Source organism: Erinaceus europaeus, chromosome 20 (assembly GCF_950295315.1).
Source record: "Erinaceus europaeus chromosome 20, mEriEur2.1, whole genome shotgun sequence".
NCBI lineage: Eukaryota > Metazoa > Chordata > Mammalia > Eulipotyphla > Erinaceidae > Erinaceus > Erinaceus europaeus.
Window position 1 is genome coordinate 15,437,487 of NC_080181.1, and position 17,632 is coordinate 15,455,118.

General features: G+C 51.5%; 2 protein-coding genes across 2 annotated transcripts in view; one reads left to right on the forward strand and one right to left on the reverse strand.

Annotated features, from left to right (window-relative positions):
• The window catches only part of LOC132534977 (transmembrane protease serine 4-like), a 30,364-nt gene extending 24,667 nt beyond the window's left edge, over positions 1-5,697 (reverse strand). Inside the window, exon 1 of the mRNA XM_060179871.1 lies at positions 5,444-5,697. Within this exon, the coding sequence (XP_060035854.1) occupies positions 5,444-5,446 (3 nt within the window). The 5' untranslated portion in view covers positions 5,447-5,697. The remainder of the gene's footprint in view (positions 1-5,443) is intronic.
• The window catches only part of SMIM35 (small integral membrane protein 35), a 49,862-nt gene that overhangs the window by 4,538 nt on the left and 27,692 nt on the right, over positions 1-17,632 (forward strand). The window lies entirely within an intron of this gene.

A 17,632-nucleotide genomic window follows, 5' to 3' on the forward strand; every position in this document is an offset into this window, starting at 1 on the left:
AGGGGAATGGGCTGAAGGGGAAGGACCTCAGCTCTCACTGGGGCACTAGCAGGGCTGTCATTTCCATCTGTGGAGTATAGGGAACCAAGGACTTGAGTTTTGCATATTCCTTGCGTCTCCCATAGTGTCTCAGTAGCATCCAGCAGAGCAAATGGACACATCCTGTATGCATGAGTGTCTATTACAAAGGGAGAAAGTGAGCCTGCAGGAACAGCCCAAAGCAGCTGTGACCTCAGCCAGAGCGATGTGCTTGGGCATTCGTGACAGAGGACACTGCTGCAGCCCCTGGGCCTGTGCCATCTCAGTCTTTCAGTGCTCCTTTCATCTGCTGTCCTGTGAGAGTGTCTGATTGCATGTGGATTATGCTAGGAAGCTAGAAGCTCCTCTGGGAGGGAGGGCAGGGCAGGGTGTTGCGGTTTTGAGTCTTGTTTACAGAGTTCTCTGCCATGATCATGATCATGATAGTTAGTCAGATCTGTAAGCTGTTAGGTGGAGTTCAGCACGTCCCGAGGGAATTGCCACACTGGCTCTGCCCATAACCTATCCTTTTTTTTAAAAAAGTATTTATTTATTTATTCCCTTTTGTTGCCCTTGTTGTTTTGCCCTTGTTGTTATTATTGATGTCGTCGTTGTTGGATAGGAGAGAGAGAAATGGAGTGAGGAGGAGAAAACAGAGAAGGGGAGAGAAAGAGAGACACCTGCAGACCTGCTTCACCAATTGTGAAGCGACTACCCTGCAGGTGGGGAGCCGGGGGCTCAAACCAGGATCCTTAAGCTGGTCCTTGTGCTTTGCACCACATGTGCTTAACCCGCTGCGCTACCACCCGACTCCTGATAACCTATCTTTTTATCTCTCCCCCATCTCTTTCTCTGTCCCCCCTCCTCCTCCCCACCACCCTCCCCTTCCCCTCCTCCTTCTCCCTCTCCTCCTCCCTCTCTTCCTCCCCCTACCCTTCCCCCTCTCCTCCCCTCCCCCTCCCTCTCTCCCTCCCCCTTCCTCTCCCTCTCCCTCTCATCAGCAGAATTTCCTGGCAGGCTTGGACTTGTCCCTCCCTTCCACCAGCCCTATCTAGGATGAACACACCTGGGATGCTAACACCTCTTTCTCTTTCTCTTTCCCTTCTTTCTTCCTTTTTATCTTCCCCCCATTCTTTCTTACATTCTTTCTTTTTTTTTTTTTTTGTGCCTCCAGGGTTATTGCTGAGGCTCAGTGCCAACACTATTAATTGACTGCTCCTAGTGGCAATGTTTTCCCTCCCCTCTCATTTTATTTGCTAGGACAGAGAGAAATTAAGAGGGGAGTGGGAGACAAAGAGGGAGAGAGACACCTGCAGGCCTGCTTCACTGTTTGTGAAGCTTCCCCCCTGTAAGTGGGGAAAGGGGGCTCAGATCTGAGTTCTTGTACTAGACCTTGTGCATAGTACTATGAGCCAGGTGATGGTGCACCTGGTTGAGTGCACACATTACAGTGCACAAGGACCAAGGTTCAACCTCCCTCTCCCCATCTGCAGGGGGAAAGCTTCATGAGCGGTGAAGCAAGTCTGCAAAGATCTCTTTCTCCCTATCATCCCCTTCCCTCTTGGTTTCTCTCAGCTTCTGCCCCAAAATAAATAATAGTATATATAGAGGGGGGAGATCTGTATCTTATCCATGCAGACTTAGAAGCCATGTTTTCAGTGTCAGAAAAACTGGTCTTAGGGGATTCAGTCTTTTGTCATTTATTTGTCAGTCATTGATGCAACTGATCAGGTGCCAGTTCACAGCCAGGCCCTGTGCTGGCTTTGGGGCTAAATTGGAATGACACAGACTCTGTCCTTTAGAAGGTCTGATGACAAAGGTTTATAACAACACGTGGGAGGTGATGCTTCTTCTTTGGTCATGTGGAATTCACTGTTTGGGGGCAGTGTTGTGTGGTATTTGAGGTGTTTTGCTGAAGCAGATACTTTGATCAATGCAGAAAGGAAAGCTGAGGGGACAGCCACTCCCTGGGGAATCTGGGAGGCTCATGGAGAATCTCAGGTCCAGAGATGTCCTGGGTTGGTTGGCTCAGAGGCTTCAGAATGTTTGTTTTGAGTGCCTGGGATCCATTTTTGGTTTTTGGTTTTTTTTTTTCCCCTTCTGCCCCTTTCCTGCACCCATAGACTCTTGTGGAGTAGTGTCTCCACTGTTCCCAGATTCAGCATCTCAGTATCTTTTAGTTTTTGTCATGGGCCAGGCCAGGAAGTGAGGGGGATTTGTGGCAGGTGATTGACTGGTGGTGTTCTCAGCTTCACTTGAAGGAAGGCTGAGTCCTGATTTCTAAACCACTGTTTCATGTCAAAGGCAAGGGCAGGGCTGGGGATGTAGCTCAGTGCCCACCTGCTTTGTGTGTGTAAAGGCCCTTGGCTCCGTCCCTGACTGTTCCTCCTGCCCAGGCCCTCTTCTCTCTGTCCTCCCAGCTCTGACGTAGCCCGCAGCCCCACTGTCCTCCTGAGTGTTTCATCACAGCACACACCTCAGTTGTTAGTTAGATATGAGTTTGTGATTCTTTGGTAACTAGCTACCCCTCCCTGCACTCCACCCCTTCCACTCTTAGCTCCATGGAGTGAGGCCCATGTCCTTCTGCCACCACCAAGCCTGCCTCAGACCCTGGAAGGCACACACCATTTGGGGGGATGAATGAGAACAGTTGGGCACCTACTGATATGCCTGGTGGGGAAGTGGGTTATAAGACCACTTTTGTAGAAGTACTGGTCCAAAGCACCTCCCCTGGGCCAGGTCCACTGAGCTGCAGGGCACTGGGGGGGAGGGATACTGAACCCCAGCTCATGCAGGGAGCTGCCCAGCACTCCATGGGGTCTGACTGCAGTTGTGTCCCAGCTCTCATGCCCTGCGCTCCAGTCACACAGCCTCCCTCCATGGCCCCCTCCACTCTCCACATGCAGTTCCTTGTGCCTGGATTCCTCTCCACCATCACCCTGGAGAGAGCTTGCTCATCCTTCCAGATCTAGTACAAACACTTCCTCCCACAGACATACCACCCAGACCACCCCAAAGAGAATCCACTGCCTTCTCCACACCAGACATACTTTGTTATCAACTCTGATGTTGGACTTAATCCCCAAGGATCCTTGACTTAGGGGACTGGTTTTCTCTGAGTTTGAGCCCCGTCAGGGCAGAATTGAAGCATTGTCCCTCATGCCTCTGTCTTTACCATCGGGAGGCTCGTCTAGAGCAGAAGCCAATAGAATGGTGGTTGGGTGGATGGATGGATAATGCTGCTATGGAGATCACCGCAGCTTCAAGCCTTGCACCCAGGTAGTGGGGAGAGTCTGTGAGAGCAGCAGGGGCTGAACTCTCCCTTGCCAGCCTTACCCTCTTGGTTTTTCCACTGCCCTCCTCTCCAAATTCTGCCAAAGATTTCAGCAGGGAGCATGATTTATCTCCTGTGAGCCCCAGCCAAGCCCCGCACCCCCCTTGGCCTGGCCTGCTGGAAGGCAAGCAGGAGAGAGTGAGGACCTCCTCCCACCAGAGCAGCCAGGGGGCTGGGTCAGACCTCACACACTCATCTCTGAGGATTCCAGATGTATAGTCATGAGTCAAAGTCTAGACTAGTGTCTTGCAGGGTCCCAGGCTTCCTTCCAGGGGTCTCTGTAGTCAAACTGACAAGGGTGCATGTCCCTCAGGGACAGAGGCTGGGCTCAGACCTCAGCCAGGGCCCTATCTAGGCACACCCAGAGGACAGATTCAAGGGAGAATTACTGCTATGAAACAGTAACCAGGCTGGACTCAAACTCTCTGTGCAGGGAGTGGGCTGTGGCTGAGAGAGGATGAAGGGAGGGGCTGGCAAGGGAGTGCTGGGCCTGGCTGTGAGCTGTCCCCTGTCTCCCCAGGGCTGGGAGCCATGGCTGTTGCAGCCTCATTAGAAAGAGTTGACAGCTATTAGGCACAGGCGGTTTAATGGCTAGCTCAAGGGCAGAAGACTGTTGCTCTTCCCCCAGATCCTGGCCATGCTGCTGCCTTGCCCTTGGGGCCCCAGTTTGGCCCCTCCACCCCAGGTGCCCCACTCCCTTTCAACAGCTCCCAGTTCCTGCCCTCCTGGGGTGGAGAAGGGTCAGTGTCAGTCATGTCAGTTTCCTGGTACAGATTCTTCTTCAGTCAGGAGTCCTCACATGTGCAGGGCTTTGTGGTTTGCAGAGCCTATTTGCATACATGTTATTTGTCCATATGACCCTTGTGCTAACTCTGTCTGTGCTCATGGGGGTGGCGTGGATCAAACCTTCATTTTTCAGAGGGAGAAGACAGGCCTCAGAAAGTCATCGCAGGGAGCTGGCCTATCAGTCCTTAGTTAGTGTTCCAGTAATCTGCCTTAGAAAGTACCCCCCGTACAGCCCTGGCCTTCTTCGGAGACGCCAAGAAGCAGCTCTCAGCCTGACCATCTTTCCCCAGAGCAGCTGTTTCAAGCTTCCTGCACAAGGGGCCTCTCCTTCCAGCTTCCTTGGATGGGGAGGGAGGTGCTAGGACCTCCATCCTGGCTGAGCTGCTGAGCCCTTTCCTGACTAACAGTGACTGGTGCTGGTGTGAGGTTGGCTAGACTCTTAGAAAGCTTGTGGAATGTGTTCAGGCTGGAAGTCTGGGGGTCCTTGTAGGTCCTACCCTCCTCACCCCTCCCGACTGAACACCTCCCTGTCCTTTACCTCCCCTCCTGCCCTTTCATTTTGTGTTGGCTGCTAGGCAACAACACTGTCACAGTCAAGATTGGAGAAGGAAGGCTCCCTGGGTTCCATCTCAGACTCTGCTGTAACCTTTCCCTCCTCTGACTTCCCTATCTTCCTTGAAAATATGTGTATGTACGTACGTACACACACACACACACACACACACACACACACACACACACACACACACACACACACACCACACTTCTTTTTTACTTCGAGCAAAGCAGTTGTGGTACTCAGAGGAGGCAGGGAGAGAGCAGGGCCTATGAAGAGACCAGCTGGGTTCCCCACAGACACCCTAGAAGGTTTGGGTGTTTTTTCCACTGCGTGGTGTTTCTCCACTGCTTTCTCTAAAAAGAGAAGCCAGTCTCCTCAAGGAAGTAGCAGAGGGCCCCTGAGGTATCAAATCAGCCTGTACCCTGGAAGAATAGTGGCACTTTCCATCAACATACTATGAGACACTGGAAGTAAGGGATAGGAGGGGACAGTTGGAAAGAGCAGCCCAGATTTCTGTGTCCCAGATTCCAAGATACAGTTGCAGGACTTGCAGCAGAGAGAGAGAGAGAGAGAGAGAGAGAGAGCGCTGGCAGATGGCCCTGAGACAGGGAAGGGGCTGGGATGTGGGGGAGTCAGATGTGACCATCCCTTTAACTTGCACGGTGTTAATAGCATTCTCAGAGGGTCACCCTTCAGCTGCCCAAAGTCATTTCCTCATGTTATGAGTAGAAGGGCCCCACACTCACCATTCTGGCTTCGTGATCATCTGGTTTCTCCAGGGCCCTGGCACTGAGTGGGCAGCCCACCTCAGAAGGGTCCCCCTGGAATGAGTCCGCTGGCCAGCAGGTCAGAGATCCCCAGGCAGCATTGGCTGGAGGAGGCTGAAGTTCAAGGCCAGCATCCCTCTTCCCACAGTGAGTAGACCACCTCCTGCCCTGTGTCTTCCAGAAGTGAGTTGGGGACTGTGAGGCGGGTTGATTAAAACAACTCTACAGGTGAAGTTGCCAAACTGGAATGATTATATGTCTGGTAACCCGACACCTGCCTTAGGTGCTGGAACAACACCTGGAGTCATTCACCAGCTCTTTGGCTTCAGAACAGGCGACACACCTAAGATGTTGCAAAGCCTTGCCGCCTGAATGACTTCCACCCAGCCAGTTGATAACAGAAGGCCCTGTCTCTCGGTTGCGTGGCCTCTCACTCTGTGGGTACTGTTGTTCGGGTTTGTAGGATCTCGGTTTGAACCCTGGCTCCCCACCTGCAGGGGAGTTGAAGCAGGTCTGCAGGTGTCTTTCCTTCTCTCAGCCTTCTCCTCCTCTTTCCATTTCTCTCTGTCCTATCCAACAATGAGGACAACAGTATTAACTACACCAATAAAAAGAAACAAGGACAACAATAATAAATAAATAAATATATTTTTTAAAAAGTCTGCTGGGAATAAGGGAGCCATGTAGACATCAAACCATAGGAGGAGAGGGACAAAAATTCGTTGGGAAATAAGAGATCCTTTTTCATTTTCTGCTATCGTCTCATTTCCCTCCTTTCTCCTTTTTTTTTTTTTCTCATTCCTTCCTCCCCACCCCACCCCCTGGGATATTTTATTTTTATTCTTTTTTATTTTTATTATCTTTTATGTATTAGATAGAGACAGCCAGAAATTGAGAGGTCAGAGGGAGGTAGCGAGGGGAAGAGAGAGACAGACACCTGCAGCACTTGCAAAGCTTTCCTCCTGCAGGTGGGGACCGGGAGCTCGAGCCTGGGTCCTTGCGCATTGTAACACATGCGCTCAACCAGGTGCGTCACCAACTGGCCCCCATTTTTTCCTAGCTATGTAATTTATAGGAGAATCTACTAATTGCTTGTTTCTGATTGTGCATTTAATTTTAATACCAGTAGCCATTTACCCATCCCTCCACATGTGTTTACCATCTCTCCAGCCATTCGAGAAAAAAAAAATCTCTGTCCTGTCAGGCGCAGCAGCTGGAGAAAAGAAGTAGCTCTTGCCTTGGGGAGTTCAGTCTGCCTGTGTACTCTCCTTCCCTTCGTAAAGCAGAAGCTCCTGAGAGCAGCCGATTTATTGGGCTAGCAGCCTTGGTGCCACCTGGAACCTTGTTAGAAATGCAGAATCTCACCCCCCCCACCCCCTACCCCTCACCAGATCAGAGTCTGCTTTGCAAGATCCGGGAGTGATTTGTATGCACCTTATGGTGCATAGAAATGCTGTTCTAGAGCTCTGCCCACGCTCAGGAGTGGGCTGTGGCTGTTATTTCAGGAGTGAGCTGAATTGGGAGATTAGAGCTTGACAGAGAGGAATCCTTGAGGGGTTCCACCCAGCCAGTAGGGTCTGTGTTTTTTCCACAGAGTCTAAGTCACTTGAAATCTTTTTTAGTGGCAGATGCTTTGGTTTGAGTCTTTCTCAGGGAGTAAAGTGGAAAACTGAATTGCTGGTCGGTTTGTGCTGACAGAGGCCTGAGTCGCCCCAGCTGAGTGACAGTGGAACACAGCAGACGGCAGCTGGGGTGCTGGCCCAGGGTGTGGGGGCACAGGGTCACCTTGATTTACTGTGAGAGGTGCCAGTATTTTGCTTCCCTAACCTTCTGGAGGGAATCTTTACTGCTTGATAACCTTTTTCCCAGAGCAAGCCATAGGCCCCAAGGCTGTAGACCTGAGCTTCAGGCATCTGCACTTAAGAATGGGGTGATTTGGAACCCCAACTCTAGCTTACCTCTGTTGGTAGGCACTAACTTTGCTGTGGTCCCTTCCAGGTAGGAGAACTGGGATGGGTCTGGGGCACACAGACCCTTTGGACCGAAGGACAGGATGTGTTTGTTTGAGACATCATATGTGGTGCCCAGGGACCTGTGAGGGGAATTGCATCATGATTCATTCCTCCTGTCCACCCTAGGCTTGTTGCTGCCATTATCCACATATGACAGAGAAGGAAACTGAGACTCAAAGAGGGGTGGATCCAGGGCTGTATAAGCTAGGGTATTGTGCATTGGTGGCATGGAGGGGCTGTAGTGACCTCTAATGTTCTCCAGTGACCTTGAAAAATTAGATTCCCCTACCTCCAGAATCAGTGTAGTCTTACTGGGTCCCCAGAGGCCGTGTTCACATTGCCTAAGTAATTATACATCAGTCTCAGAAAAAACAAAACAATAACAAAAACAGACACTTGTTCTCAGCACCCACCAAATTAGGCAAAGATTATTTGACTCTATTCCCCCTCCCCTTCCTTCCCCTCCCCTTCCTTCCCCTCCCCTTCCTTCCCCTCCCCTTCTCTCCTCTCCTCTTCTCTTTTCCCCTCCCCTCCTCTCCCGTTCTCTCCTGTTTTCTCCTCTCCTCTCCTCTCCTCTCCTCTCCTCTCCTCTCCTCTCCTCTCCTCTCCTCTCCTCTCCTCTCCTCTCTTCTCCTCTCCTCTCCTCTCCTCTCTTCTCTCCTCTCCTCTCTTTTCCTCTCCTCTCCTCTTCTCTCCTCTCCTCTCCCCTCCCCTCCCCTCCCCTCCCCTCCCCTCCCCTCCCATGCCTTCCCCTTCCTCTCTTCTCCCCTCCCCTCCCCTCCCCTCCTCTTCCCTCCCCTCCCCTTTCTTTTCCCTTAATACTTAATACTTGCTTACCTGTGATGGTACCTGACACACAGTAAGTGTCATGTAAATATCACCAGTGAGGTGAAGATAATTGTTATTCCTGTCACAGATTAAGTGAATCATTATCTTCAAAATATATCTACACTATATATTCTATATGCATCACTAATTATTTATTTCTTCCTCAGTGTAGTACCTTTTAGCTGTGTGAGGGCTTTTTGATCTTAGCTACCTGCAGGATCAAACTAGCAGTAGCATCTCCATGCTGTGTGACTATGAAAATGAGAGGAGAAGTAGGAGGCCTTTGCCCCTCATCTCCATCAATGCATGAGGTCAGTTTCATACAGACCTGGGGCTTGTGAGAATGTAGATGGTCCATGTGGTCCCCAGCCTGCTCTGGGAATAGCTGACTGTCCTGCAGTTGCTGCTCTTTATCTTTTGCTTTACTGTGGGCAGCTCTTCCTGCACACCCACACACGGGAGCCCCCCCACCCCCAAGTTTCTTGTTTCTTGAGCACTCTGCTATGGGTGGAATTTCGTATACCCTGGGAGAGGTGCAAAAGCGAAGTTGGGTGCCAGCAGGGGCCTGAACCTGGGGAGAGGGTGAACCAGCCAGGGGCTTTACAGGACAACATGTCTGATTCCCTCCAGTTCTGTTACATCAGGACACTGGCTAGAACTCCTGAATTATATGATCCAGCCTTGCCTTCCAAAGAGACAACTTGGCAAAGTCTTATTGATGTGACTCGGGCAGTTCCCAGTTCCCCCAGAAATCCAGTGTGCAACTAGCGTGAGGCAGACCCCACAGGCACAAAGGTTTTAGTAGAGGACATGGGCCTGGGGGAAAGTGTGAGTGCCAGTGTCTTATCTGGCATTACCGAGGGAGAAGAGCTGGTGAAGAATCATCACATTTGTACAGGGCTCTACTGTAACCAAACACTTTCCCTCATTTGATCTTATGTAGTTGAGCAGGGGACCAAGGCTCAGAGAAGTTGACTGGCTTTAGAAGCTGACTCACACAGCTTCTAAAATTAAAATATCCACCTGGAACTCACCGGTCCCTAGTCCCTTCACCTGATGTTTTACTTCCATTTTTCTTGGCAACTTGGTGCTATATTCTCCTGCTGGACTGTAGAATCCCACCTTGGGTTGAATAGTGTTCCCCAAGAATTCATATCCACCTGGGCCTCAGACCGTGACCTATCTTGACATCTGAGTCACTGCTGATGTTATTAGTTAGGATTAGGTCATGCTGGATCTCCCACAATCCAGTACGTCTGGTTAGTAGAAACACGGAGACAAAGATACACAAGGGAGGATGGCATGAAGACCCAGAGGGAGGCCAGGCATTTGGAGATACAGTCAGAGATGGAGGGATGCTGCCACAAGCCAAGGAGTGACTGCAGCCTCCAGGTCTGGAAGAGGCAGGAAGGAGCACCCCTACAGGCTTCGGGGAGTATGGTCCTGCTAACACCTTGATTCCAGATTTCTGTCTTCCAGAACTGAGAGACAATAGAATTCTGTTGTTTTAGCCACCTGGACTGTAAACACCCCTGCAGTAGACCTAAAAAAACGAGACAGAGCCTGTGGCAGCGGTGCAGGCTCTCTCTTCTCTGGGAGTCTTCCTGTCTCCTTTAGAGTTTGTATGCCTTGCCCTTCCAGGACAGTTCTAAACAGAGTCACTGCATCTTGACAGTTCAGCTCTGTATAGACAAGGGTTCCCATCCTTGACCTAGATTGTTATTTATTTATTTATTTTTATTATTTTTTTAACCAGAGCACTGCTCAACTCTGGCTTATGGTGGGGTAGTGGATTGAACCTGGGACTTTGGAGCCTCAGGCATGAGAGTCTGTTCGCATAAATTATGCTGTCTACCCCCGCCGGACCAGTAGATTGTAATTAATCGCAGCAGATTCATCTATCTGATCCTGCTTGGCTCTGGCTTTTATTTAGTGTAAGTTTTCCTGTCTCTGTCTCAGCTACACCAAAGGCGTGCCCTGACCGTGTCTGTGCTGTGATAATATGTAGGAGGGGAAGGTGGAGTGATACAGCCATTACACTTTGGAAACAGATCTGTGGCTTGCAGGACCCTCAGAAAATCCTTTGAATGCACCTGCCTGGATCTGATGGTCTTGGGGAGGGTTGAAGGCAGGGCTGAGAGGTCATGCTGGCTCCTGCCCCTGACCTTGATCAGTGCTACCTAGGATGCTGGGTGTAGACCTGGGACCAGGGCTTGTTTGTCCTGAGGCAGAGGTGCTGGGTGAGGATGTGACTTTGCTCAGACTGCCACCCAGAGACAGAGAGGAGGAGCATGGCCCCCTGCCTCCTTTACAGGCACCAGCTCACCCTCCACCAGAGACACTCACTGAGCCAGCTGCTTGCAGAAACTTGAGTCATAAGTGCTGCTTATTAGCCGTTTGGGTCACATTCCCGGGATGGCCTTGCCGGGACTTACTGCTCCTTGTCCTTTGCTCAAGGTGGGCTGAAGAGGGGCTAACAGAGGATGGGGAAGGGGTGATGGACATGAGGCTGTGAATTGGAAAGAGCATGTTCTGTTCAAGCCTCAGCTTAGGTAGGACTGGGGAGACAATATAGTGGTTCTATAGAAAACTTTCATGCTTGAGTCTCCAAGGTCTCAAGTTCAATCCCAGCACCACCATAAGCCAGCTGATTGATGTACTGCTGTTTCTGTATCTCTCTGTATCTGTTTCTCATTAAAATAAAATAAAATACTAAAATAAATAAATAAATAAAAGACTCAGCTTAAAGAAGCCTTCCTGTGGGACCAGTCTTGAGTACTTATGGAGCCCTCTGCTGGGCTGCGGGAGCCAGCTTGCTTAGCTCCATACCAGCTGCTTCAGCACAGTGCCTGGCACACTAACGGTGCTGAACGGCTGCTTACATGCACTTGTAACACAGCTCCAGCTGCGGAGGACAGATCTGGCAGCTGCATAGGGGGAGGCAGTTTCAAGGGCTCAGGTAAAAGCTGGGAGATTCTTAAGGTACAGTACACAATGGAGAGGATGAGGGAAAGGAAGGGACATATTATTTAAAAAAATTATTGCTGGGGGCCTGGTGGTAGCATAGTGGGTTAAACATACATGGCATGGAGCACAAGGACTGGTGTAAGGATCCCAGTTCGAGCCCCCGGCTCCCCACCTGCAGGGGGTTGCTTCACAGGCGGTGAAGCAGGTCTGCAGGTGTCTGTCTTTCTCTCCCCCTCTCTGTCTTCCTCTCCTCTCTCAGTTTCTCTCTGTCCTATCCAACAGTGACACCAATAACAATAATAACAACAATAAACAACAAGGGCAACAAAAGGGGAAAAAAATAGCCTCTAGGAGCAGCGGATTCGTAGTGCTGGCTCCGAGCCCCAGCAATAACCCTGGAGGCAAAAAAAAAATAATAATTACTGGGGCAAAATAGGTATGCAAAGAGACTGTCATGCCTGAGGCTCCAAAGTCCCAGGCTCAATCCACAACAGGTTAAGTCAGAGCTGAGCAGTGCTCTAGTAAAATATATATATATATATATATATATGTGTGTGTGTGTGTGTGTGTATTTGATAGAGCAGGGAGAAATTGAGAGGGGAAGGGGAGATAGAGAGGAAGAGAGAGAGAGAGAGAAATAGCTGCAGCATTGCTTCACCGTCACTGTTTACCAAGATTTCCCCTGCAGATGGGGACTGGGGACTTGAACCTGGGTCTGCACATATGGTACTATGTGTGCTCAACCAGGCGTGTCACTGTCTCACCCCCAAAAGAAAGGATATGTTCTTGATTGCCATCAGGAATTGGCTATTTGTAAGATAGTGAACTCTGAGTAACCTTACAAAGTCAGTCTTAGAATTATTATTGTTGTTTTGTAGCACTGTAGTATTAGTCATCACATGGAGGGGGAGGTGAGGAGGAGGGGTTCTCTGTAATTTCTTGAGCATATGCAACAATCTACCCAGGCTGAGTAGTTCTCACCTGTTTTTTTTTTTTTTTTTAGGGAGAGATAGGAGCAAGAGAGACCACAGCACCAACACATTGCCCACAGAGCTCCCCTGGTGCCATCTGTGGTACTCAGCTGTGGTGCCAGGGCTCAAACCCAGGGCCTCATCCACAGTAAGGTGTGTACTCTGCTGGATGTACTATTTCCTGGCCTGCAAACACTGTCCTGATGTTCCCATTTCACAGCTTAGGGGGCCAAGTAGTAGACACAGGAATGCACATCTGAGCTGGTTGGACACTGGGCTGCAGGAGTGAGACACTGCTGACGTTGCTGACAGATCTGGGGGCTGGCTGTGGCAGAACTGGGGATGATGCTCTGGTTTCTGTGTGGGTGACAGAGTAGATGGTGGGCCATTAACAAATGAGCTCACTGGGTTGACCCTGCTGGCAGAGGGAACGCTTTTAGATGGTCTAACCCCAAGCCGTGCCAAGTCCCAATACTTATTTATTGATGCTGCTGGTGCTTCTGGTGAGCACTGAGTGCTTCTGGCAGTGGAGCGAGACTCCGGGACAGGCTGCTTCACTCCTCCAGCAGGCTTCCCCAGGGTGACCCGGAGGCCAATGCCCTGTTGCCAGGTGGGGGAGCTCAGTCCCTCACTGGGGTCCTCTTTCCCTCCAAGCAGACTCAGGCAGCACTCTGTGGAGTCCAGCGCAGACGCACTCTCCCTGCCCATTCCTTACCCAGAGCCCCAACGTCCTGAGCCCGAGAGTCTGGCCTGCCCACAGCCTCTCCCATCCCTGGGCCAGCTTCTTGTTCTCTAGACTGTGCAGCTGTGGAGTGCCAGGTACTGGGCCACACTGACAGGGAATGGGTGGGTGGGTGGGTGGGGGATCCCTACCACTGAAGTTCCTTAGCAAGGTGGGAGGTGACCCAGCCCAGGCATCTCTGTGACCTGCCGTTAAACACTGCTGCGAAGGAGCCACCAGCCAGCGCTGCTGCTCCCCACAGGAGGGAGTTAGCCTTTGAACTGAGCTGAGACGAATGTACAGGAGTTGGGCAGCTGGAAAAGGTGAGGGGAAGGGGGGAGAAAGTACATTCACAGCTTGAGAAACTGTTAAGTCCACAAATAATGGAATTTGCAGTTTCTCTAGGCCGACCTTGTGCTGGGCCTGGGAAGATACAGAACTCACAGCTCCAGTGGTGATGGTGAGAAACACAAACATCTTTTGAAGAACTTAGACACAAAGTGAGGTATTTGAACATAAACCTTACATACAGACTACAAGTTATAGAATTTAGGGCTTTTGAACCAAGGAGTTATGCAAGTAGGCCCATCAGGATTAAAGGAAAACATTGAATTTTCTTTTTATGTGAGTATTTGGAGGCTCTGGGGACTCATTCATGCAGTTTCACTGCTCCCAGGTTGACTTTTTCATTCTTTTTATTAGAGAGAGACAGAGAGACAGACCATATAGCATGGTGCTTCCCTGGTGCTGTGGTCCTCCATGAAGTGCAGGTGATTTCTTCATCTCCGGGTGAGTGGGAAAAAGTGGTCCCATGGGTGGGGAAGAAGACGAAGAATTAGGATGAGCTGGAGATGCTGTGAAAACCCTGGCTGGAGCTGACACATTTGGTCAGACTCTGGGGGGCTCCATAGCTGATTTGTAGCCACCCCTTCTTGCAGAGCCCAGGCCAGAGGTGTGATAGTCATGTTTGGATAAAATGAAGTCCTTTGAGTCAAGTGGTAGCTGCATTTGCCATCCAGTTGGCAGGATTCTAGCCACCATGTCCTAGGGAGCAGACCAGGTGATTGATTCCCCTATTTCACTTCTGGGACCCTTCCAAAATGTTGGGGCCTTTTGTCATCTTTCTCCTTGGAGCCATTTCCATATCCAAGGCATGTCAAGCCAGAGTTTCCAGGAAAGCTGATTAGTCTGTGTATGCCCCATCTTCATGCAGAGATAAGCAAAGCAAAGGGCAGGGAGGAGCTGGGTGGGCTGGAATGGCGTCTAGGTGCTGTCAGGGGCAGGAACAGGGGTTAGGCCCCTGAGGAGGTGAGAAGGGGGCACATTGTTGGATAGAATAGAAAGATTTTGTCCTGCTCTGATCTGGTCCTTTCTGAGTTAGGATAGCTGAGTTGCCCCAGTTCTGCATGTGTCTGACCAAGAGTCTAGTGGGAGAAAGCTCATGGCTTTGCCAGTGTGGACTGAGGATGGCACCAAAACGGAGCTTCAGGCAGAGTCCTGAGGCCTGTGTTTGTGGGGTGGAGAGGGTGTGTGAAGTCTTTCTAGTGGTTTTCTTTGGAAGGGAAGAGAGGAGGAGACATAGGTAGGTAAAAAGACTGAGTAATTAAGAGGATACATTGCATTCAGAAGTAAAGATAGAAATGAGATAAGAGAGAGAAGGAGTTGACGGTGGTGCTCGTAGTACAAAGCGCAAGGACCCTTGCAAGGATCCCGGTTTGAGCCCCCAGCTCCGCATCTGCAGGAGGGATGCTTCACAAGTGAAGTAGGTCTGCAGGTGTCTGCCTTTATTCCTCTCTGTCAACACCTCCCCTCTCAATTTCTCTGTCCTATCCAATAAAATGGGAAAAAAATGGCTGATAACCCAGGAGGAAAAAAGAGAGAGAGAGAGAGAGAGAGAGGGAGAAAGAAACAAAACAGGAAGGAGAGCAGAAAAACACACAGAAATTACTGACTGGAAGTAATAGAAGAGTGGAACTAAGACAAAGAAGAGACGAAGTGAGAAAGACAGACAAACATATGGAGATCCATGAAGCAGCAGAAACTCAGAGACGAGGAGGAGATGGCAGGCAGAGGCCAGGCCTGTGGGGGACATGGTGGGGTGCATGAAGCCTGCCCTCTAGCATTGCTCTCTGGCTTGCTTTCCCAGTGCAAAATTCAAGGCTCAGGGGAGCCCCTGTGAGCTGTCCTGACATGCATCTAGGCTGCAGAGAGGCTGGATGGAGGCAGCTGTCCCTTCTGGGCCAAGGGCCTTCCAGCAGATCTGGAGAGGAGCCCAGCCAGCAGTCTGGCTCTGAACAGAAGAATGGCTGGCTGGAGCCGACTGACTGCTTTTCCTTATGATGGAACAAAATGGTCAGCCTGGGTGGCAGATGGCCCAGACATTCCAGTTCAGAGAGGGAGGCTGGGTTGTTATGACCCCAGGCCCCCGCCGTGTTGGAGGTCAAATCACTTTAGTGAAACCCCTTCCTCCCTGAATGGCGAGTGGTGTGGCTGCTTATACCTCCTGGCTGCAAGACCAGGAGGCCCCTGAGTGCAGGGACTGACTTGACAGCGTTGGCTTAACAGGAAGAGAACCACCATCTCAGAGGCCCAGGGAATGGAAGCTTGGCTCGAGGACACGCACATGTCCAGAGAAAGAGTCAAGAAGGGAGATCCCCCAGAACACAGATACCTAAACCCACCTCTTCAGAGGGCAGGCTGGGTGTGTGTGTGGGGTGGGTCCTGGAAGTCCCTTCTGCGAGGCCTAGTGTTGTTTGGGGGAGCCAACCCAGAGCACAGGTGGAAAGCCACCCCCACTTTCCTTGATCTGATTGCGATCATCTGGTAACCTCATTTCTGACTTAGCTTTTCTGGGACACTGACACCAGGAAGAAGATAACCTTAGGTGGAGACTTCCCACACTAGTCCCTGGAATGCTTATCATAAAAAAGTCTCTGCACCAGCACATTTGTCGCAAGCACTGCCACCTAAATGCTCGACTGGAATGTACTGTCTAGTGCTGCTGGTGACCTGGTGACTTCATGATGTCCTCCGCCTGGTGGCTTCCTCCACCTGCATGGTGGAGGAAACAGGCCCAGATCTGGGATTTGTGGCTACAGGAAGTCACAGCCTGGTCATCTTAGGTGCCTCCCTTCTCAGAGGGGTGAGTTTCCCTGTCACCTCTATCACACCCACCATGAATGTGGACAATTGTGTGACTGTCATTGAGACAGTGGTGCAAGGGATCCCATCTCTGGCATAGCAGGCCTAGGACCAGATGCTGGAAGCGTGACTCAGCAGAAGTACCTCTGAGGCTCTGCTCCTGGGCTGGGGGGTTCAGGGGCTCCTCAGAGCTGTGATGGGAGGACACTGGGATGGAAGAGGAGACCCTAAGGGGGGGTGCACAGTGGGTGTCGGCCTGGCATTCAGTAGATGCTCAGGCCTGTCTATCCTTGGGGCCGGATGAAGAGACGTTTGGAATCCAGATTGGAGTCAGCCTTCCAGAGGACCTGGCCTTGGCAGGGGTCTAGCAGAAAAGAAGGGGCAGGGGGCTGCTCAAGGTATAGGAGAGAGGGGCCCCTCTAGACTCCAGCTCTGTAGAGGGGCCGGCTGGCCAATGACAGCTGCCTCTCCTGCCCGGGACCCAGGGGCACACAGGAGCCTAAGAGTCAGGTAGATAGGAGGTCAAGAACAAGCACCAGGGTTTAGCAGCCCCTCTGCTAAAGCATGGCCACCAGTGCTTCCGGGGCCACTTGACTCCTTTATTCCCAGCTGCTGGCTGGGAAGTGCACTGGTTATGACACTTATCACAGCAACACAACTGCTGCACAGCTCTGACACACCTTCCGAAGTCAGAAGGTGTATTTTAGCTCCTGACAGCTTTCAACCTGACGCTGTTGACTGGCTACGGAAGAAGGGCAAACGCTAGAAGAAGAAGAAGAAGAAGAGACTTTGTCATGAGAGGGAGGTGGGAGAGCCACAAAGCCCAGCGCCACCAGTCCCGCAGTCCCATTGGTCTCTGTCCTTGGTGCTGTCATGTGCTGCTGGGGATCAAACCCAGGACTTCTCATGTGCACGTAAAATCTGTGCTGTGCCCAGCCAGCCACCATCCAGTCCCCTCAAGCTGCAACTACCTTCTCCCAGTTCCACTGGGGAGAGGCGGCTGGGGAGAGCACAGAAAGGTGCCCTCTTAACCCCTTCTCGGCAGGCAGGCTGTGAAATGAGGCTCGGGCCCTGAGTGAAACTCCAGTGGTGTGGGAATCGGGTTGGTGGCTTGGCCTGGCTGTCCTTCCTCCCTGTCCCACACAGGTGGGGCTGCAGGTTTGTCTGCCAGGGCAGTGCCGCCTCCACCCTCCCCAGCAGGCTCCGGCTCAGGGCGAGGAGATAACACGCTAACCCCCCTCTCCTGGCCTCCCCTGCTGCCGGGTCTGGGCCTGCTTCAGCACAGCGTGCCTTCTCCTTCCACTTGCCCGTCACCGAGCACTGGTGCGAGCTGGTCCTCGGCAGGCCAGCCATTCTGGGGGGGACCCCGACCTCCATAAGTTCACCAGCCAGAACCGAGACTCTCACCATGGCTCCCACGTGGGGGCCTCCTGGTGGCACTGCACAGATCCACCTGGGTTCAGAGGGAGGCCGGGCCTGAGAGTCCTGGGATGGGGTGCCGGTATACCCAGAGGCCGTCCTGTTCGTG